This window comes from Tinamus guttatus, unplaced genomic scaffold (genome assembly GCF_059628265.1).
Source record: "Tinamus guttatus ecotype Peru unplaced genomic scaffold, ASM5962826v1 Tinamus_guttatus_pri_ptg000550l, whole genome shotgun sequence".
NCBI classification, from domain to species: domain Eukaryota; kingdom Metazoa; phylum Chordata; class Aves; order Tinamiformes; family Tinamidae; genus Tinamus; species Tinamus guttatus.
Genome location: NW_028289084.1, coordinates 364,269 through 387,087, shown reverse-complemented (window position 1 = coordinate 387,087; position 22,819 = coordinate 364,269). Strand labels below are relative to the sequence as shown.

The 22,819-nt window shown below is 48.0% G+C and overlaps 1 protein-coding gene and 1 pseudogene across 1 annotated transcript; one reads left to right on the top strand and one right to left on the bottom strand.

The window, feature by feature from the left end:
• The first annotated feature begins 6,693 nt into the window (after window positions 1-6,693).
• On the top strand, window positions 6,694-7,767 carry LOC148592570 (uncharacterized; annotated as a pseudogene).
• Window positions 7,768-13,499: 5,732 nt separating this feature from the next.
• Window positions 13,500-20,715, bottom strand: LOC148592569 (endogenous retrovirus group PABLB member 1 Env polyprotein-like). The gene is made up of 3 exons (XM_088534398.1): window positions 20,616-20,715; window positions 16,021-16,775; window positions 13,500-13,592 (listed from the first exon to the last, which is right to left on the bottom strand). Exons 1-3 carry the CDS (start codon window positions 20,713-20,715, stop codon window positions 13,500-13,502), a joined length of 948 nt encoding a protein of 315 aa, XP_088390524.1.
• Window positions 20,716-22,819: the final 2,104 nt, after the last annotated feature.

Below are 22,819 nucleotides of genomic sequence, written 5' to 3'. Positions count from 1 at the left end.
TCTAGATTTTCGGTTGACTGTACCTTTAAATGAAAGCGAGAAACTTTTTCACCAATCAATAACAATATTAAGTATGACTCTAGTCACTCAAGCTCCACCTGAATGTAAAGAAAAGTATAAAAGGTGAACTCAGGATGAAAAGTCAGGAGGGAAGAAACCATCGTAACTCTTGGGTCAGTCGACAGGCTGATCCTCCTTCCCTCCCCTCGCGCTGGGACGCTGCCTGAAGAGACTAAGAAGTGAGAGGGAAGAATCCATCATAAATTCTGGATCAGTTGATGCGCTGATCCCCCCTTTCCTCCCCTTGCGTCAGGATGCCGCCTGAGGAGACTCGAGACTGAGAGCCCTCTCCCATCTTCTGGGGTGAGTGATGATTGCACATTTGTACGTCAGAGTTAGCTAAAACCCCACGCTCTAGTAGAGAATTTCCTGTACTGACATCCGAAACCTGCTTTGTAAATGTTGCATTTGAATAAATCATACTGTTTGTGAACTCGACTACTTGTTTGAGGGGAGGCGATCGGACCTACAGTTGACAGACTGTTCGTGAATCCGATACTTTTTTGATATCTCCTTCCCCCCCCCCCCCACTACCACTACGGCTTTCAAACTGCAACAATTTTCAACAAGGGGGTAGCCTCCGCTGCCTTGACCATGAGCTGGTTTTTAAGTAGCCTTGCAACCATGGACTTCAGGAGGGCCAACTTTGGCCTCTTCAGAGATCTCCTCAGAAGAATCCCATGGACTAGGGCTCTGGAAGGAAGTGAGTCCCAAAAGAGCTGGTTAGTATTCAAGCAGCACTTCCTCCACGCTCAGGAGTAGTGCGTCCCTTTGAGTAAGAAGTCAGGCAGCGGGGGCAGGTGTCCTGCGTGGATGAGCAAGGAGCTGCTGGAAAATCTCAAACAGAAAAAGGCACTATACAGAAAGTGGAGAAAAGGACAGGCTCCTTGAGTGGAATATAGGAATGTTGTCAGGGAATGCAGGGATGTGATGAGGAAAGCTAAGGCACAATTGGAATTAACTCAGGCAAGAGATGTTAAAAATAATAACAAGAGCTTTTTCAAATATATCAATGGTAAAAGGAATATTAGGCAAAATGTGGGTCCACTGGTGAACAAGGTGGGTGCCCTGGTTACAGAAGACACTGACAAAGCAGACTTACTGAATGCCTTCTTCACTTCATTGTTTACCAAGGGCAGTCCTCGGGAATCCCAGATCCTAGAAACCAGAGAAGGTGCCTGGAGAGAGGAAGACTCGCCCTGGGTAGAGGAAGATTGGGTCAGAGAGCTCTTAGGGAAACGTGACATCCATAAATCCATTGTCCCTGATGGGATGCACCCCAGAGTGCTGCAGGAGCTGGTGGATGTTATTGCTAAGCTACTCTCCATCATCTTCGAAAGGTCCTGGAGAATGGGGGAGGTGCCAGAAGACTGGAAGAAAGCCAGTGTCACGCCAGTCTTTCAAAATGGCAAGAAGGAGGATCCAGGTAACTACAGGCCGGTCAGCCTCACCTCTATCCCTGGAAAAGTGATGGAGCAGCTCATCCTGGCTGTTGTCTCCAAACATGTGGAGGATAAGAAGGTGTGCAAGAGTAGTCAGCATGGATTCACCAAGGGGAAATTTTGCTTGACTAACCTGATGGCCTTCTATGATGGAATGACCAGCTGGGTAAAGGAGGGGAGAGCAGTGGATGTTGTCTATCTTGACTTCACCAAGGCTTTTGACACCATCCCTCATAACATCCTCCTGGGCAAGCTCCTGAAGTGTGGGATAGATGAGTGGACAGTGAGGTGGAATAGGAATTGGCTGGATGGCAGAGCTCAGAGGGTGGTGATCAGAGGTGCAGAGTCTAGTTGGAGGCCTGTAGCTAGCTGGGTCCCCCAGGGGTCAGTCCTTGGTCCAGTCCTGTTCAATTTATTCATCAATGACCTGGATGAAGGCACAGAGTGCTCCCTCAGCAAGTTTGCTGATGACACAAAACTGGGAGGAGTAGCCGATACCCCAGAGGGCTGCGCTGCCATCCAGAGGGACCTGGACAGACTGGACAACTGGGCGGTGAAAAACCTCATGCAATTCAACAAGGCCAAGTGCAAGGTCCTGCACCTGGGGAGGAATAACCCCAGACACCAGTACAGGCTGGGGACCGACCTTCTGGAGAGCAGCTCTGCAGAGAAGGACCTGGGTGTCATGGTGGACGACAAGTTGACAATGAGGCAGCAGTGTGCCCTCGTGGCGAAGAAGGCCAATGGGATCCTGGGGTGCGTTAAGAAGAGCATCTCTAGCAGGTCGAGGGAGGTGATCCTGCCCCTCTACTCAGCCCTGGTGAGGCCACATCTGGAGTATTGTGTCCAGTTCTGGGCTCCACAGTACAAGAGACTGAGGGAGCTGGGCCTGTTCAGCCTGGAGAAGAGAAGGCTGAGAGGGGATCTAATCAGTGTCTGTAAGTACCTCAAGGGAGGCAGTGAGGAGGATGGGGCTGGCCTCTTTTCACTAGTGGCCACCAACAGAACTAGAGGTAATGGCCACAAACTGAAGCACCAAAAGTTCCACAGGAACTTAAGGAAAAATTTCTTAACAGTGAGGGTGACAGAGCGCTGGAACAGGCTGCCCAGAGAGGTTGTGGAATCTCCTTCTCTCGAGATCTTCTAATCCCGTTTGGATGCAGTCCTGTGCCATGTGCTCTAGGTGACCCTGCGTGTGCAGGGGGACTGGACTAGATGATCTCTAGAGGTTCTTTCCAACATTAACAATTCTATGATTCTATTATTAAAGAAACAGTTGAAGAATCAACTTTTGCGGGAAGGAGATGCATCATCAGAGGTAGGAATGACGTGTGCAGAGAAAGGGATCATAGAATCATAGAATCATAGAATTCTTAGGGTTGGAAGGGACCTCTAGAGATCATCTAGTCCAACCCCCCTGCATACGCAGGGACACCTAGAGCACGTGGCACAGGACTGCGTCCAAGCGGGTTTTGAAGATCTCCAGAGAAGGAGACTCCACAACCTCTCTGGGCAGCCTGTTCCAGCGCTCTGTCACCCTCACTGTTAAGAAATTTTTCCTTAAGTTCCTATGGAATTTTTGATGTTTCAGTTTCCGGCCATTTCCTCTAGTCCTATCAGTGGCCACCACTGAAAAGAGACCATCCCCATCCTCTGCACTCCCTCCCTTGAGGTATTTATATACACTGATTAGATCCTCTCTCAGCCTTCTCTTCTCCAGGCTGAACAGGCCCAGCTCCCTCAGCCTCTCCTCATAGGGCAGATGTTCCAGGCCCCTGATCATCCTTGTAGCCCTGCGCTGGACTCTCTCCAGCAGCTCCACATCCCTCTTGTACTGTGGAGCCCAGAACTGGACACAATACTCCAGATGCGGCCTCACCAGGGCTGAGTAGAGGGGCAGGATCACCTCCCTCGACCTGCTGGAGATGCTCTTCTTAATGCAGCCCAGGATTCCATTGGTCTTTTTGGCCACGAGGGCACACTGCTGCCTCATGGTCAACTTATCATCCAGCATGACACCCAGGTCTTTCTCTGCAGAGCTGCTCTCCACAAGGTCGGTCCCCAGCCTGTACTGGTGTCTGGGGTTATTCCTCCCCAGGTGCAGGACCTTGCACTTGGCCTTGTTGAATTGCATGAGGTTTTTCACCGCCCAGTTGTCCAGTCTGTCCAGGTCCCTCTGGATGGCAGCACAGCCCTCTGGGGTATCGGCTACTCCTCCCAGTTTCGTGTCATCAGCAAACTTGCTGAGGGAGCACTCTGTGCCTTCATCCAGGTCATTGATGAATAAATTGAACAGGACTGGACCAAGGACTGACCCCTGGGGGACCCCACTAGCTACAGGTCTCCAACTAGACTTTGCACCGCTGATCACCACTCTCTGGGCCCTGCCATCCAGCCAGTTCCTAATCCATCTCACTGTCCACTCATCTATCCCACACTTCCGGAGCTTGCCCAGGAGGATGTTGTGAGGGACGGTGTCAAAAGCCTTGGTGAAGTCGAGATAGACGACATCCACCGCTCTCCCCTCGTCTATCCAGCTGGTCATTTCATCATAGAAGGCTATCAGGTTAGTCAGGCAAGATTTCCCCTTGGTGAATCCATGCTGACTACTCTTGAGCACCTTCTTGTCCTCCATGTGCCTGGAGACAACGGCCAGTATGAGCCGTTCCATCACTTTTCCAGGGACGGAGGTGAGGCTGACTGGCCTGTAGTTGCCTGGGTCCTCCTTCTTGCCTTTTTTGAAGACTGGCGTGACATTGGCCTTCTTCCAGTCTTCCGGCACCTCCCCCGTTCTCCAGGATCTTTCAAAGATGATGGAGAGCGGCTTAGCTATGGCATCTGCCAGCTCCCGCAGCACTCTGGGGTGCATCCCATCAGGGCCCATGGATTTGTGGGTATCGAGGTTCCTTAGGTGCTCTCTGACCCAATCTTCCTCTACCCAGGGCGAGTCTTCCTCTCTCCAGGCTTCTTCTCTTGTCCCTAGGGCCTGGGGCTCTAAAGGGCTGCCCTTGGTAAACACCGAAGCAAAGAAGGCATTGAGCAACTCTGCTTTTTCTGTGTTATTTGTAACCAAGGTGCCCATCCCGTCCTCCAGCGGACCCACGTTTTCCCTGATCTTCCTTTTGCTGTTAATGTATTTGAAGAAATTTTTCTTGTTATTTTTAACGTCCCTTGCCAGCTTGCCTTCCAGACGTGCCTTAGCTTTCCTTGTCGCATCTCTGCACTCCCTGACTACGTTCCTGTATTTCTCCCAGGGGGCCTGTCCTTTTTTCCACATTCTGTATACCGCTGCCTTCTGCTTGAGCATTGCCACAAGCTCCCGGCTCATCCACGCAGGTCGCCTGCCCCCTCTGCCTCCCTTCCTACACTCAGGGATGCACTGTTGCTGGACGTGGAGGAAGTGCCGCTTGAAAACTAACCAGCTCTCTTGGGCCCCCCTTCCTTCTAGAGCACTAGCCCATGGGATTCTACCGAGGAGGTCTCTGAAGAGGCTAAAGTTGGCCCTCCTGAAGTCCATCGTCGCAAGGCTACTTACAGCCCTGCCTCCTCCTCGTTGAATCCTGAACTCCACCAACTCATGGTCACTGCAGCCGAGGGTACCCCCCACCTTAACATCTCCTACTAGGCCCTCCCTATTTGATAGCACGAGGTCCAGTAGCCCACCTCTCCTCGTCGGCTCCTCCACAACCTGCGTCAAAAAGTTATCGTCGACGCTCTGCAGGAACCTCCAGGACTGCTTATGCCTGGCTGTGTTGTCCTCCCAGTTGATGTCGGGGTAGTTGAAGTCCCCCATGAGAACCAGGGCCTGTGACCGTGAGGCAACATCCAGCTGCCTATAGAAGGCCTCATCAACCTCCTCGTCTTGGTCAGGTGGCCTGTAGCAGACACCCACCACAGTGTCTCCCACATTAGCCTGCCCTCTAATCCTTACCCACAAGCTCTCAACTCGATCATCCTCCACTCCCAGATTGAGCTCCATGCATTCCAGTTGCTCTCTCGCATAAAGAGCAACTCCACCACCTCGCCTTCCCAGCCTGTCCTTCCTAAAGAGCACATAGCCTTCCATGGCAGCGCTCCAGTCGTGCGAGCTATCCCACCACGTCTCTGTGATTCCGATGAGATCATGACGCTGGGACCGCACACAGATCTCCACTTCCTCCTGCTTATTCCCCATGCTTCGCGCATTGGTATACAGGCATTTCAGGGAAGCAACAGAGGCCACAGGTTTCCCAGGAGGGGTGAAAGAGGACCCTCTGTGATCATTTCCTACCCTCACTTCCCCACTACCATACTCCCGCTGGACGCCATCTGACCTGGGCTGTGCGGTACTGCTTGCCGCGTCAGTGTGCCACTCCCCTTCCCCCTTCTTGCCTAGTTTAAAGCCCTCCTAACCAGTTTGGCCAGCCTTTTTGCAAAGAGACGTGTGCCCCTCTTGCTAAGATGAGTCCCATCATTCCCCACTAGCTGTTGGTCATCAAACAGAGACCCATGGTCATAGAAGCCAAAACCCTGTTGCCAGGCCCAGCGGCGCAGCCAGTTGTTAAGCTGCCATATTCGCCTTCTCCTCCTTGAGTCCATTCCCCTCGTTGGCAGAATGGAGGAGAACACCACCTGGGCACCTGTACCTTTGATGGCCATCCCTAGGGCTCTGAAGTCTTGCTTGACGTCCCTCATTTTCCCCATGGCATCGTTAGCACCCACATGAATCAATAGTAGAGGATAATAGTCTGACTCGTGAACAATTCTTGGGAGCCTTTCTGTGACATCCTTTACTTTGGCCCCAGGCAAGCAGCAGACCTCTCTGGATGAGGGGTCCGGTCTACATATTGGTGCCTCCGTGCCCTGCAGCGTGGAGTCACCCACGACGATCACCCACCGCTTCTTCCGGGTGCTCCTTTTCACTTTAGGGGGAGCAGCCTTGCTGCATGGATTAGACTGCCCCTCTGTAGAGATCCCCTTAGACGGGCCTTGGTTCAAGGCCTCCTCTATCTGATTCACATGTTCCAGGGCCTCGTACCTGTTGAACGTGGTCACTGGTGGAGGTGAGGTGGGCTGTGGAGGGGATCTTCTGCCACCTCGAGTGGGGACCCGTTTCCATTGTTGGTCGTCCCTGAATACTGTTAAGTCCACCCCCTCTACCCTAGGGCAAGAGGGCACTGGACTTTCTGACTGAATTGGGATACGGCTAATTTATCCCCAGGGAGGTTTGCAGAAGGCCAAAGAAGCTGTAGAAAGCGCCTCCCCCCCCATATGTGTCCACTCATTAAAACAGAATATGTGTATGAGGACAATAGTGATGACCATCCTCAGGTTATCACCAAAGAAGTCCCATTCACCGCAACTGAATTAGCAAAGCTGAGAAAAGATTTTGCAAGAGTTGCCAAGGAATCAGACGCAGAGTATGGGTGGAGAGTGTCTTTGTCAGGAGGGGATGGAATCTTGTTGCCAGAGAAAGAAGCAGAAGGATATTGGGGTCCGGGTGTGTTTCTGACCACAGGTGACCGCTGAGCCCCATGGTCATTGACTCAGAGAGCTGCGCATCGGGCCGGACGGCTGAACCCCTTGGAGAGGGGAGATCCCCTTGCCATAACAGGGATGGTGGATCAATTAGTGGAAAGTGTGCAAAAGGCAGCCTCTCTCCAGATGATATATGATTGGGAGCTGAAGCCCAGCCAGGGTTCCCCAATGATGCTCCCTGTGGACCCAGAGAGGATGACTCCCCTGATACGAGGACTTCCTGACTCCCTGAAACCCATTGGGATTCAATTACAAGGGAGGGTTCAAAACACCCCCGATGGAGAAAGAATTACGGCCGTTCTGGAGGGGATAGTGACGCCTGACTATCGGCAGCCAGGGAGTAAAGTGTGGACATGGGGGAGATAACCCAGGAGTTGATTAATTTTGGGAGAAAATATGGCCCTGTTGGCGGATTGCCCCAAAGAACTGAAACCAGGGTCCTAGGGGCTGCAGAATGGGTTAATGGGTGGCAATTACCTCCCGGGAAGGGCCGAGACTTGGGGTCGATCCGAGATCACAATTCCGGGAGAGAGAGAGACCCCTAACTCGACAGGGGCTGTGGCGGCTAGGACTTCTGAAAGGTATTCCTTGGGATTTGATGGACGGACTCCCAACCAAAAAATTAGAACAACTAGTGCAGGAATGGTCAGGGCAAAGGGCCACTTTCAGACCAACCCCCAATGCCCCCCTCACCTTAATAGACCTTGAGGAGGAGTCTCCTGAGAAGAAGATAAAGGCAGGAAACTAATCTCTCTGCCTCCTCGAGGGTGAGAGGGAAGGCGGAGGATGGACGTTTGTAAGACAACTCACCTGCAATACAAAACGGGATTTATTGATTACTGTTGCTGTAGGACCAAGGGAAAGACCGGTAACCTTTTTAGTTGATACTGGAGCACAAATTACTGTGCTAATGCAGACCGAAGCAGAACAATGTGGAATCTCGATTCCATCTAGAACTCTAACTGTTTTAAATGCCTTGGGAAAATTCATAAGATTCACACTTAATGGATTGTTCCCTCTTTCTAACCCGAGAAGCGAGTTTGTCTTTTGTTTTGTTTCAGGAGGAAGCATTAAAATGCTTATGTTATTTTTAATTACACTGTTTGGGGGATTTATCTATAATAGTGAATTATCCACCCTCTGTTTTTCCTTCTTCCAGAGACAGATGATCCTCGATTGGGAATAAGACTATATGATAATTTGGGGGACAGAGAGGTTGGCCGCAACGAGCAATCTGTTGAGGTTAATATAGGTGGAACACAAAAATGGGGGAAAAAAAGGGTGGCCTCCTGAAAGAATAATTAAGCATTATGAGCCTGCTACTTGGAATCCCAATGAATCAATATCAGGAGCAAGAGAACCGATTTACAATTTGAATCGCATAATCGAATTGCAAGCAATTTTGGAAATTTTTACTAATAAAACTGCAAATGCTATAGGCCTTTTAACTCAACAATCTCAACAGATGCGCACTGCAATCATTCAACACCACATGGTTTTGGATTATTTTCTAGATGAAGAGGGAGGAGTATGTGGGAAACTCAATGTCTCCAATTGTTGCTTGGAAATAGACGATGTAGGCAAAGTAGTTCTTCAACTGACCACAGATATTAGAAGACTAGCCCATGTTCCCGTTCAATCATGGAAGGGCTGGAATTGTGATTTATGGTCTTGGTTACCAGGAGCACCATGGGTAAAGCAGCTTTTATTTTATTTGTTATGCACATTTGCTGCTTTAATGTTTTTGCCATGTATCATCCCTTGTTTTATTCACTTAATCCAGCATGTTGTATCTAATATGCACTTCGTACCTACTGTCTCACCTGATGGTGTGAAACAGATTCGTGTCATTTGCCAATCAAAGCCGGCAGCTATATCAATTATTTAGTGAGCTGGAAGCTTCTGGGCCTAAACTATACATGTGGGACATGGAAACTCTTGCTGCATATCCAGCATTTTGCCTTTTCTCTTGCAATTTTTCCTGTCGGCAAGGCTGCATATCCAGATCTCCATCCCAGCGGACCAGGCTCAGCCACCTACTCCACGACGGTCTGGATATGCAGCCTTGCCGACGGGAAAAATTGCAAGAGAAAAGGCAAAATGCTTATAATTTTGTTAACATTTTTTATTTTTAGGTATTTGTTTTGATAACTGTTATTGTGGGGGATTGCCTTCTTTAGCTAACCGCCCCCCCCTCCCCGCCCCGCCACCGAGCCGTAAACAAGCAATGTGATTTGGGACACCTGTTTTAACATCTTATCTCACCCTTTCTCTTTTTTATTGCCGTAACCTCATTTTACATGTATAGTTTGACTTTGTAGTTATTTGAATGATCTTTCTAGAGAGTTAAGGTTTCATATTGAGTCTTTTTTTTTTTTTTGTAAAAATGTCATTTAATCACGTAGCATAAAATAATGTCCAGGGTTTTATATGATGATGTGTCTTTTGATTGTTTGAAAAAAAAAAGCTACTGTTGTATGCACTTCTTTCTTCTCTCTCTCTCTTTCTCTCTCTGTACTTTTATCTTTCACATCACCACAAAACAGCAAAGTGGAGCCACAGGGTGGTGTAAGAGACGGTTATGGATTGTGTTTGTCTGGACATTGTTGACACACCATTTACCTGAACAATGCCTCGGCATCTTGCCTCTGGGAAGACCAGCTCAAGACCCAAACAAGGACATTATCTCTCACAATTTACACTTCTTAATCCCGGAAAGGAGATTTTAAAAACACAAAAGAATAGTTTTTCAAGACACTGTCAGGAATAATTTAGCGAGCAAGTATATAAAGTTGCAGCAAACGACTACTGTTATTCCAAGAGGTAGTAACTGGGCATCCAGTTCTATCTTCTGTTTCATCAAACAGAAGCACTTATTATTTTGATCTCCTACTCCAAAGGTTATGGAAGGAGAATCTGGAATTATGTCTGCATTGAATTTATACACCATTGGCAGGTAGTAGCACTGAAATTCGTTTACATTTATCCTAAAGGCTTGATTCTTAGCCACCTTGAGTTGTCTGGGAGACATTTTTGGCCTTGATGTAACTTAGGGACAAGAGGCAAGAAGAATCTCTTAAGGATATTAACACCAAAATATGCACCTCTTTATTCCCTAGATTTCTGCAATTCTAAGGGAGGGTGCAAAGGATCATGTTTTCTTGGCGAGGTTAACCTTACACTGCCAAGTGATGCCCTTACTGTAAGGAGTTCCTACCTGGTCCCATTCAACTGACTCTCCTGATGTTCAGGCACTGTCTGATCAGAATAAAGCCGGCCTTGGGCTCAGGGTCTGTCCTTGAATATAAGTTGACATATTTCTTCCTAAAGAAAATGTCTGATATAAAACAAGATATAAGGCAGGCATGTAAGATGATTTGTAAAACTGCAGTGGTACCTAAGATGGCAGTGTTCTCCACATGCACATTACTGTAGTTGCAGACTGATAACAAAATGACTAAAATTCACCAAGTGCCTCTATAAATCTCTTTACTGAAACAGCAGTATAGGAGCCTCCTAGGAACTGTAACACTGTAGATGCAAAAACTTAATCTCTCCCTGTACTAGTCTGCAGCTATACCACCACTGTAGGTGGTAATGTGGGAAGAGTCTATCGGCAATCAGGTCTCTACAGGGGAAATAAGTAACAGAAAATTACCATGGTTCTTTTCCCCCATCCCACTACTTCTCAAAAGTGTTTTTTAGAGATGCTGAAATGTTCAAAATAAAAATCTTATTTCTACCTTCCACCTTCTCCCAAGAAGGAAATCCGTGATGGGATTACTTAGTTCCCAGTACAGACTTTAAGTCTTCACTGTGAAAGAGCTAAAGGAAAACAAAAACAAAAAGAAAAAAAACTATGGTCTTATTTAAAAGAGAGAAAAATCCTTGTAGCTGAAAGATTGCAACTGTCTACAAAATGTGTTAGAAAAGGTACAGAGGAGTAGAAGTTTTTCTAGATCTTCTAGGAGAGATAAAGATGTAATGGGGAAATGTAATGGATTTTAAAGTGCAACAGGGAAAACAGGGTTAATATGGGAAATGGGATAATTAGATGTAGGAGAATACTTTTGACAAAAACAAATGGGTTCTCAGCAGTACAGGATGTCACTGAAAATACCCGTTTTTCTTTTTTTGGGGGGGGGGAGGGGGGAGGAAATTCTGAACTTTTTTTTTTTTCAGTTTTACTCTACTAGTTTTTTGGTTAGGTTTGCTTTGTTTTTAATATATATATGTCTTCTAACAGAAGCAAATCTTTCTGAACTATAAGGGAAAGAATACATATGGATAAATCCTAACCATAATTCTATGTGAACAGCTATTGATTTCTGCTTGGCTTCTGAAGATGTTTCTAGAGCTAGAATTAGCTTCTATCCCTCTGAGAAAAATCTCTGGCGTTAAACCAGTCTGGCAAAGAATGGGCTGGAATCATCCTCAGCGAAGAAATTTCTTGCTGTGAAATTCACCCTTGTCACCAAAAACCGGAAATAAACCTCTTAACATCAATTTAGTATTAAGAAGCAGGCATTCACTTTATTGCAGCGCTGGGTGCACGAGGGATAGCTCCACCTATCGTGCACACCCTCAGGTGTGTTTGCTAAAGCTTTTATTTCTAAATTATCTACATATGCATTAAATTCTTGGAATGATCATACATAGTCATTCTATTTCCCAGAACTAGTTACAGCATACCCCACCCTCACGTGCGTTCGCCCTTTGTCCCTTTGGTGGTCTCTGGTGGTCTTTTGAGACCTCCTGGTGGTCATCTCGCTGTGTCCACTCGATGACGACCTGGAACTCACTTCCATATATGGCCCCATTCTGGCTCAGAGGCCCCGTTTTGGTCCTACCGCCCAGGTCCAGACAGTTCTTTGAAGATACGGTGGTCCTTATCTTCGTCTTCAACCAGTCTTTGCTGTTTTTGTCCATATTCTCTCATGATGTCCCAGGAACATCTGCTGTTCTGTCTGTATTTTCCAGCGACAACAGCAAAAACATGTCCTTGGGTGCATTCTCTTCTGGGGTTTCTCATAACACCCTGGTGGAGAGGATTACCTACCAGCATAACTAGATCTGTCTGTAATTACTTTTTTCTCGAAGGGAAGGGCTCTGGAGCAGACGCTCGTGCCGGAGTACCTTGTCTAGAGGTGAACAACTGCAGCAAAAGCTGCTGAACGAGAAAGCGTAGACGGCGAGAGGCAGCCCCAGCGCAGACCCCCGGTGCAGGCAGTGCTGAACTCCTGGTCAGAGGCGGCTCTGACTCAGCAGGGGCGGAGCTGGCAGGGCAGGCGGGAATTTAAAAGCTGCCCCCAGGGAGTGTGAGTGACCAAGAGTGTGGCCTGTCCGGGAGAGTGTGGTAGTTAGTGCAGGCAGGGGTCAGGGAGTCTCCTCCCAGGTGTGGAAAAGAATCCTCTCCACAGACTCTTCCAGCAGCGGGAGATCAGGTAAAGCCATGGTCTCCACTCGGTGGAGAGCTTCCACCAAGAAGACTGGGGCGACACAGACTGAACCACCACAGAAACATGCTGCAGTCCAGGTTTCTAGCTGTGGGGAATGTCTGAGCCTCTCCATGTTACCAGGGAGTAGCGAAAACATTGCCTGCCTTAGGTGTGAGCAGGTGGATGACCTGCTCAGCCTGGTGGTGGAGCTGAAGGAGGAGGCAGAAAGGCTGAGGGCCATCAGGGAATGTGAAAGAGAAATAGACTGGTGGAGCTGTGTTCTGCAGTCTTCCCAGGAAAGCCACCCAGAGAACCCCCCAATTCAGTCTGTAAATCCAGTACCCTCTTGCCATAGGGCAGAGGGGACAGAAATAATAGTATCAAGGGACAAACAACAATGGAAACAGGTCCCTATTCAAGGTGGCAGGAGAACCCTTCCACGGCCTGCCTCACCTCCACCAGTGACCACGTCCAACAGGTACGAGCCCCTGGAACTTGGGGATCAGATAGATGAGGTCATGAACCAAGGCTGTCTAAGGTCATGAACCTAGGGGGCTGTCTACAGAGAGGCAGTCAGGTCCACACCGCGAGGCTGCTCCCCCTAAGGAGAAAAGTAGCACCCGGAAGAAGCAGCAGGTGATCGTCGTGGGTGACTTCCTGCTGCAGGGCACGGAGGCATGGATATGTAGACCGGACCCCTTATCCAGAGAGGTCTGCTGCTTGCCAGGGGCCCAAACAAAGGATTTAACAGAAAGTCTCCAAAGGCTTGTCCAGGAGCCTGACTATTACCCCCTGGTAGTTTCACATGGGCACTAATGATGCCATGGGGGAACTGAGGGATATCAAGCGAGATTTTAGAGATCTAGGGTTGGCCGTCAAAGGTACGGGAGCCGAGGTAGTGTTCTCCTCTATCCTACCAACGAGGGGTATGGATTCAAGGAGGAGAAGGCGGATATCGCAGATTAACAATTGGCTGCACCGCTGGGCTTGGCAACAGGGTTTTGGCTTCTATGACCATGGGACTCTGATGTATGACCACCAGCTAGTGGGGAATGATGGGAATCACCTCAGAAAGAGGGGCACACATCTCCTTCTTTGCCAAAAGGATGGCGAACCTGTTTAGGAGGGCTTTAAACTAGATGAGAAGGGGGAAGGGGAGTGTCACACAGACAGGGCAATCAGTACCACGCAGCCAAAGTCAGATGGCATCCAGCGGGAGTATGGTAGTGGGGAAGTGAGGATAGGATATGATTATAGAGAGTCCTCTTTCACCCCTCCTGGGGAACCTACAGGCTCAATTACTTCCCTGAAATGCCTGTACACCAATGTGCGAAGCATGGGGAATAAGCAGGACGAACTGGAGATCTGTGTGCAGTCCCAGCGTCATGATCTCATTGGAATCACAGAGACGTGGTGGGATAGCTCACACGACTGGAGCGTTGCCATGGAAGGCTATGTGCTCTTTAGGAAGGACAGGCTGGGAAGGCGAGGTGGTGGAGTTGCTCTTTATGTGAGAGAGCAACTGGAATGCATGGAGCTCAACCTGGGAGTGGAGGATGAGCGAGTTGAGAGTTTATGGGTAAGGATTAGAGGGCAGGCTAATGTGGGAGACACTGTGGTGGGTGTCTGCTACAGGCCACCTGACCAGGACAAGGAGGTAGATGAGGCCTTCTATAGTCAGCTGGATATTGCCTCACGGTCACAGGCCCTGGTTCTCATGGGGGACTTCAACTACCCCGACATCAACTGGGAGGACAACACAGCCAGGCATAAGCAGTCCTGGAGGTTCCTGCAGAGCATCGACGATAACTTTTTGATGCAGGTTGTGGAAGAGCTAATGAGGAGAGGTGGGCTACTGGACCTCGTGCTATCAAATAGAGAGGGACTTGTAGGAGATGTAAAGGTGGGGGGTAGCCTCGGCTGCAGTGACCATGAGTTGGTGGAGTTCAGGATCCAATGAGGAGGAGGCAGGGCTGTAAGTTGCCTTGCAACTATGGACTTCAGGAGGGCCAACTTTAGCCTCTTCAGGGACCTCCTTGGAAGAATTGCATGGGCTAGAGCTCTAGAAGGAAGGGGGGCCCAAGAGAGCTGGTTAGTTTTCAAGCGGCACTTCCTCCACGCCCAGCAACAGTGCATCCCTGTGTGTAAGAAGTCAGGCAGAGGGGGCAGGAGACTTGCATGGATGAGCAAGGAGCTTGTGGCAATGCTCAAGCAAAAGAAGGCGGTGTACAGAATGTGGAAAAAAGGACAGGTCCCCTGGGAGAAATTCAGGAACGTAGTCAGGGAATGCAGAGGTGCAACAAGGAAAGCTAAGGCACGTCTGGAAGGCAAGCTGGCAAGGGACGTTAAAAATAACAAGAAAAACTTCAAATATATTAAAAGCAAAAGGAAGATCAGGGAAAACGTGAGTCCGCTGGTGAACGGGATGGTGTCACGGAACGAGTGGTGTTGGGGGTGAGTGACATAGTGCACTTCACTCGTGGGAAAGAAATAGCAATAGGTTTAATTGGTAATGACAATGGTTTCATGAGATTCTATGGCAAGGTCACTTATTAGTTACTGCATGGAGGTTCAAGACACACAGAATTACCAAGGACACCCTCCCGTTGTGTCACGAGGTTCAGACTGGACCCCCTTGCTTTCCAAACTCCTTCTGAGAGGAGTCTGGGTGCGGCTGAATCCAGTCCTAGTCCCAGACCTGGTCAACGGTTTATGTCTAAGGGATTTGTGCACAGTTACAAAGTAAGGTTTACAAATTCAGAAAGAGAAAGGCGCGCTATAGTCACTTACCATGAATCTGTAGTGGGAAGGATCTCTTAACCTGGAGGAGTATCCTTGAGAGGCGTCCCTGCTCAAGGGGAGATCCCGGCGTGCAGCCCGCTGCCATGCAAGGAGAGCTCAATGGGCTCTTCGGCTGTCCCCGTATTTATGGGATAAGATGATTGACTGATAGTCATTCTTTCAATTCAGAAATTGTTGGGTCCGGTAACCGAATTGACAGGGAGAGAGGCAACCACCATAGATATATATTGTCTTTTATTAATAGAAGAAAGATAATAAGTATTACCAGCTAGCTGGGGTCCGGGCTTTCCCACGCAAGGGTCACACCACGGACCCCAACCACTTCGGGCATCCCTCTTTTATACTGTTCTTACCCAAGAGTGTTCCCCCCTCCCGTTTTCCTGTTTTGCATTCTTGTTAATGTTATCTATTTTGCTGAATTAAAACATCTGTATAAGCAGCCCTTCTATCATCCTGATTGAGGGCAGGGCATCCTAACCCCGCCACCTATCTAGGGTCCAGACCCTGCCATGAGCAGGACATCCTGACCCTGCCATCTATCAAGGGTTCTGCCCCTGCCATGAGCAGGACATCCGGACTCCGCCAGTTATCATGGGTCCTTGTGCTCTAAGACTCAGCTTATTCTACATTAGCTATTTAACCCCTACATTCCCCCCCTTTTTCTTTTGCTAATATCAGAGAATCCTTTCTCAATCCTTCTGAGTTTGTCGCATGAACATTATGTGCTTAGAATTAACTCGATTCGTACCTTTTTCCATTACCCCCATTATACATTTCCACATTATACAGATACACAGTAACAGTAATAACAGAATTACAAATACACGTAATCCTTCTTTTATCAGTCCCGATATCCACCCAGGTAACCCTCCAAACAATGACTCTAGCCATCCATCCATCAGTCCTTCTTCCCGTGTTATCTTCTGAGTGTGTTCCTTGAGCCAGCGCAATTGTTGGTGAATCGATTGGCCATGATCAGACAGGTTAAAACAACAAAGTCCTTCAAACTCTTCACATCCATGCCCATGCGCGAGGAGCAAAAAGTCTATAGCTGCCCTATCCTGTAGTTGTGCGTGTCGCAGGCTGTTTTGATCGAGCAGAAGTTGTTCCAATACTTCGGTTGTCACATTTGCTTGCTTCTCACTCCAACAGGCTAACTTCGAAAGCTCCCTTAATGCATTTCCTGCTGCGGCTCCTGGTACAAAGATAGCTAAGGCGGCCCGCGCAGTTACAGATATTAATTGTACATTATCATTACATTCCGGTGTTAAACCAAGGGAACGCTTTTGCCTTCTTTGTTTCTGCTTCATAGTTAACAACTTAGCTCTAGACGGGGCTATTATTGCCAGTTGCCCTAAATAACACGGTCCCCCATAGGCATTCTTAGGTATTCCCTGCCACGCTCTATCCCCACAAATTAAAAACACTCCATTTGGCAAGGCCTTAGCGGTACCATTATTCCATAGTAAATCTGCACTCTTATGTACCTGTCCTGATGGATCCCCCCCATATGCTCCTAAGGGTAATCCCACAGGGAACCGTTGTTGTAACCCGTCGACTGTCCCATTTATCCCACAGAATGTCCCGTTTGCATATATGGGACCGCTACCACCTGGGCTGTTTCTCGTTTAGTGGGGAAGGCCTCCACCCACCCCAAGAATGTGTCTACTAATACCAATAAATATCTATACCCATATTTACCTGGTTTTATTTCCGTAAAATCTACTTCCCAATGCCTTCCAGGTTCACCACCCCTTTCCCCTATACCTTCATGTACCTTTCTGACCCTCGATGGTTTCATTTCCTGACACGCTTGACACCCTTCTATTATCTCTCTTAATATTTTCCTCTGATCTTGGAATCTCAACCCGAACTTTTCTATTAACAGTCCCATTTTTCTTTCCCCCAAGTGTGTGGTACTGTGTAACTGTTGCACCATCTTCTGTCCCAACCGCTTAGGAATTAACATTCTTCCTCCTGTATCGTAATATCCTTCTCCTGTACTTTGCTTTTCTGCAACCTTTTGAATCCACTCCCTCTCCTCCGGGGTGTATTCATCCTCTCCAATTTCCTCTTCTTCTCTTAAAGTGTTGTGAGTCAGGGCTAGTACCCTTTGTATTTGTCCTTCTAATGCAGCTCGCCGGGCTGCAATATCTGCAGCTGCATTTCCTTTGCTTATCGTATCAGTTTTCTTCTGATGTCCTAAGGTATGCACAATTGCCACTGCTTTTGGTTTCTGCAAAGCTGACAGCAAGTGCAAAACCTCTTCTTTGTTTCGGATTTCTTTTCCTGCGGAGGTAAGAAATCCTCTTTCTCTATATATAGCTCCGTGTATATGCACTGTCCCATATGTGTAGCGACTATCTGTATAAATCGTCACTCGCTCTCCTTCTGCCATTTCTAGTGCCTTAGCCAAGGCTATCAGTTCTGCTCTCTGAGCCGAAGTGCCGTCTGGTAAACGCTGGCTCCAAACTATTTCTCCTTTACTGTTTACCACTGCAGCTCCCGCCCTTCTTTTTCCTTGCTCAACCAAGCTACTTCCATCTGTAAACCACACTTTTCCCCCTTGCAGCGGCTCATCCTTTAAATCTTCCCGCACTGTCGCAGTTTCAGCTAACACCTCCTGACAATTATGCACAGGTGTTTCATATTCTGGGTTAGGCAGGAGAGTGGCTGGATTTAAAGTCGTTGGGGATGTATACATAATCCTTCCTGGGTTTAAAAGCAAGGCTTGATAATGAGTCAGCCTAGCATTTGTTATCCATCTTTCAGGCGGCTGTTTGAGTAATGCCTCTACGTAATGGGGAGCTGTTACATACAGTTTTTGCCCAAATGTGAGTTTGTCTGCATCCTTAACCATTAACGTCACGGCTGCAATAATTCTAAGACACGAGGGCCACCCTGCGGCGACTGGGTCTAATTTCTTTGATAAGTACGCCACTATCCTTTTCCAAGGTCCTTGCTTCTGAGTTAGCACTCCCTTAGCAATTCCCGCTCTTTCGCTCACATATAAATGGAAATCCTTGGCTGGGTCCGGGAGTGCAAGTGCAGGGGCCTCTAGCAGGGCTAATCTCAGTTCCTCAAAAGATTTTCCCATAGCTTCTGTCCACTGCCAGTCTGGTTTCTCTCGACTCGCCTCATACAGAGGTTTCGCTTTTTCTGCGAACCCAGGTATCCACAAACGGCAGTATCCTACTGTCCCCAAGAATTCTCGAACCTCCCTTGGAGATCTGGGTTCCTGAATCCGAAGAACAGTCTCTTTCATGGCATCAGTTAGCCATCTCCTACCATCTCGTATCTTATATCCCAGATGTGTTACTTCAGGACTACATAGCTGAGCTTTCTTAGCACCTACTCGGTAGCCTAGTTTATTTAATTCTTGCAATAACTTCCTTGTTCCTTCCTCGTCCTCCTCTTTCGTTCTTTCCGCTAGCAGCAGATCATCCACATACTGAAGCAATTTCACACTAGGATTCTGTCTCCTGAATTCACTCAAATCTTCCTGCAGTATTTCATTAAATAAAGTCGGTGAATTTTTGAACCCTTGTGGTAATCGGGTCCAAGTTAACTGACCCTTGTATCCGCTCTCGGGATCTTCCCATTCAAAAGCAAACATTTCCTGGCTCTGTTTTGTCAGGGGGATGGTAAAGAAAGCATCCTTTAAGTCTAAAACTGTATACCATCCCATATCTGGTGGCATTGTACTTAACAGTGTATGGATTTGGGACCGTAGGATGCACATCCTCCACTCTTTTGTTAACTTCTCTCAAATCTTGAACTGGCCTGAAATCTCCTCCGGGCTTCTTTACTGGCAGCAGAGGAGTATTCCATGGAGATTTGCATTTACGCAGAATGCCAGCTTCCAGTAAACTTTTAATATGCTTTGCTATTCCTTGTCAAGCTTCAGGGGTCATTGGGTACTGTCTAGCCCTAATCGGGTGAGCTCCTGGTTTCAATTCCACGACCAGAGGAATTTTCCCTTTAACCTCTCCTACTCCCGAATTCTCTGCCCATACTTCTGGGAGTTCCCTCATCCATTTTTGAGTTTCTGGTCCAATTTCTTCCTTCCTCTCTTCATACAGTCTATATTTGTCCTCTAATCTAATGGTCAGGACCTGTATCGGTCGTCCTTCCCGGTCATTGATTTTTACCCCATCGTCCTCGAAATATATCCTTACCCCCAATTTAGTTAAGAGATCCCGGCCCATTAAGGGTACCGGACTCTCCGGTATATACAAGAAAGAGTGCGTGATCTGTCTATTAGCTACATCTACTTTCCTTTCTGATGTCCACCGATATACCTTACTCCCATTTACCCCTCGTACTCGAGCTTTCCTTGTCGATAGTTTCCCCGCTGCTTTATTTACCACTGAATATTCAGCCCCTGTGTCTACCAGAAATTTTACACGTTTCCCTTCCATTTCTAATTCTACCCAAGACTCGGGGAAGGGTTCCGAGTCCCGGCCCCTTCAGTCGCTATCTGCCACCAGTACTCTCGGTGGCCCCCTTTCTCTCTTTTCCGGACACTCATTTTTCCAATGTCCTTTCTTTCTGCAAATTGCACATTGATCCCTTCCTAACCGTACCCCAACTCCTCTGGGGGGTGGCGGTCCCCTTCTTTGCCTCCCTGATTTTTCTCCTGCTTCAAAAACTCTCCTAGCCAATTCCCTTTGATGTTTCCGATCCTCCCTTCTTATTCTCTCCTGTTTTTCTTCTGGAGTCTCCCTGTTGTTATACACCTTTCTCTGCTACTTTTAAAAGATCCTGTAATGTTTGCTCCCCCAACCTCTCAATCTTTTGTAATTTCCTTCTTATATCTGGTGCAGCTTGATTTACAAATGCCAAGATGACAGCTGCCCGATTCTCCTCCTTCATAGGATCTAAAGGAGTGAATTGTCTAAACGCCTCTAATATTCTCTCTAAGAAAGCGGCAGGGCTTTCCTCGGCTTCCTGCCTAACAGCATTTATTTTTGCTAAATTAGTGGGTTTACGCGCTGCCGCCCGCAACCCTGCCATCAGCGTTTGCCGGTATGTTCGGAGATGCTCCCTACCTTCAGGTTGTTCAAAATCCCACGGTGGTCTTACCAATGGGAATCCTTCATCGATAAGGTTCTGCTGCCCGGTGGGTCTCCCGTCCTCTCCCGGCACCAACTTTCACGCCTCGGCCAGGATCCTCTCACGCTCTTCGGTCGTAAACAACACTTTTAAAAGCTGCTGACAGTCATCCCAGGTAGGGTTATGTGTAAACAAGATGGATTCTAATAAATCGATTAACGCCCCCGGTTTCTCGGAAAAGGAGGGGTTTTGACTTTTCCAATTATACAAGTCACTAGAAGAGAATGGCCAGTATTGATACGTACGCTGTCCCTGTGGCCCAGTTGTTCCAATCGTTCTAACTGGGAAGGCATGGGTGGTACTTGATACTCCATCTTCTCTTTGATGAGATCGTGTCCCATATGCGGGACCCCTATCTTCCCCTCTCTCCCTTCTCTCCCTTCTTTGATCACTACTACTCGCCTCCCTTCGTGCCTCGGGCAGAGGTATGTAAGGCGGGGGGGGTTATGCCTGCTTTCTTTGTCTAATATTTCTGGATATAAGGTTGAATCTGGTAGTACTGCTTTTTTTCTTTCTTTTTCATTGCATAAATATCAACTTTTCTGTCTTTTCTATCCTCTCCCAAAAGAGGTTTCAGCCATGGGGGTGGATACAGAACCAAATCCTCCCATGTGATTATATATGGAAATTGATCTGGGTGTCCTTCCGACCCAGGTCTCATTATTACCTCTTTTACTCTCCTTACTAATTCTAAATCTAAACTCCCTTCTCTCGGCCAGCCTACGTCAAAACTTGGCCATTCACTTTTACAAAATATCTCCCAACGGTTTTTATACACTTCCACAGACAAATCATGTGCCCGACGTTTAACATATCCAAAATGATTTAGCATTAATGACAAAGGAGTAGATTTTCCTTGTCCCATTGTGTCAATTTCGTCACTCAAAACTAAAATCAACACAACTGTCAGTAAGCCAGTAAAGGCGATTATTAAAAGAATTCGCCCCTCCCAAACCAGTCTCCCCTCGTCAAGGAAAAACGGTATTCCCAACCAACCACCTTTCCTTTTTCTGGGAGTCCGAGGGACGTCTCCCTCGGGCTCCAGCCAACTATCCTTCGGTGCGTCCACCTGGATTTCTGTCGGCTCACCCCCTGAGGCCTCCCTTGACTTATTATCTTTCTCTATTTCTTCTTCCTCCCCTGCATTCGAATCCCGGACGAGCCTCCAAATGTTGGGTCCGGTAACCGAATTGACAGGGAGAGAGGCAACAACCATAGATATATATTGTCTTTTATTAATAGAAGAAAGATAATAAGTATTACCAGCTAGCTGGGGTCCGGGCTTTCCCACGCAAGGGTCACACCACGGACCCCAACCACTTCGGGCATCCCTCTTTTATACTGTTCTTACCCAAGAGTGTTCCCCCCTCCCGTTTTCCTGTTTTGCATTCTTGTTAATGTTATCTATTTTGCTGACTGGATAAGCAGCCCTTCTATCATCCTGATTGAGAGCAGGGCATCCTAACCCCGCCACCTATCTAGGGTCCAGACCCTGCCATGAGCAGGACATCCTGACCCTGCCATCTATCAAGGGTTCTGCCCCTGCCATGAGCAGGACATCCAGACTCCGCCAGTTATCATGGGTCCTTGTACTCTAAGACTCAGCATATTCTACATTAGCTATTTAACCCCTACAAAATGACTGTTGGCTGGTGCACTCACAGTTAGCCTTATCTCCCCATCGGGATAGGGCCATCAGGACTGTTATTGATGGTTAATGTCTGGGTGGGGGAAGAAATCAGGGAGGCAACTGCCAGGATCAGATAATGTGGTAGTTAACACCTGAACAGGGCTACCTGTGAGAAGTCAGGATGAGCTGGGGAAGGAGCATATCCATTACAGATGGGCACCCTCGTTAAGAATAACACAGAAAAAGCAGAGTTGCTCAATGCCTTCTTTGCTTCGGTGTTTACCGAGAGCAGCCCTTTAGAGCCCCAGGCCCTAGGGACAAGAGAAGAAGCCTGGAGAGAGGAAGACTCGCCCTGGGTAGAGGAAGATTGGGTCAGAGAGCACCTAAGGAAACTCGATACCCAAAAATCCATGGGCCCTGATGGGATGCACCCCAGAGTGCTGCGGGAGCTGGCAGATGCCATAGCTAAGCCGCTCTCCGTCGTCTTTGAAAGATCCTGGAGAACGGGGGAGGTGCCAGAAGACTGGAAGAAGGCCAATGTCACGCCAGTCTTCAAAAAGGGCAAGAAGGAGGACCCAGGCAACTACAGGCCAGTGAGCCTCACCTCTGTCCCCGGAAAAGTGATGGAACGACTCATACTGGTTGTTGTCTCCAGGTACATGGAGGACAAGAAGGTGCTTAAGAGTAGTCAGCATGGATTCACCAAGGGGAAATCATGCTTGACTAACCTGATAGCCTTCTATGATGGAATGACCAGCTGGATAGATGAGGGGAGAGCGGTGGATGTCGTCTATCTCGACTTCACCAAGGCTTTT

Coding starts and splice junctions, on each gene's coding strand:
- LOC148592569 (XM_088534398.1), bottom strand. CDS start 20,715: ATGGGACACGATCTCATCAAAGAGAAGATGGAGTATCAAGTACCACCC. Junction 16,776..20,615: donor GGGCCACAGGGACAGCGTAC/GTATCAATACTG, acceptor GATTACCCTTAG/GAGCATATGGGGGGGATCCA. Junction 13,593..16,020: donor TGTGGAAATGTATAATGGGG/GTAATGGAAAAA, acceptor CTTCTCATCTAG/TTTAAAGCCCTCCTAAACAG.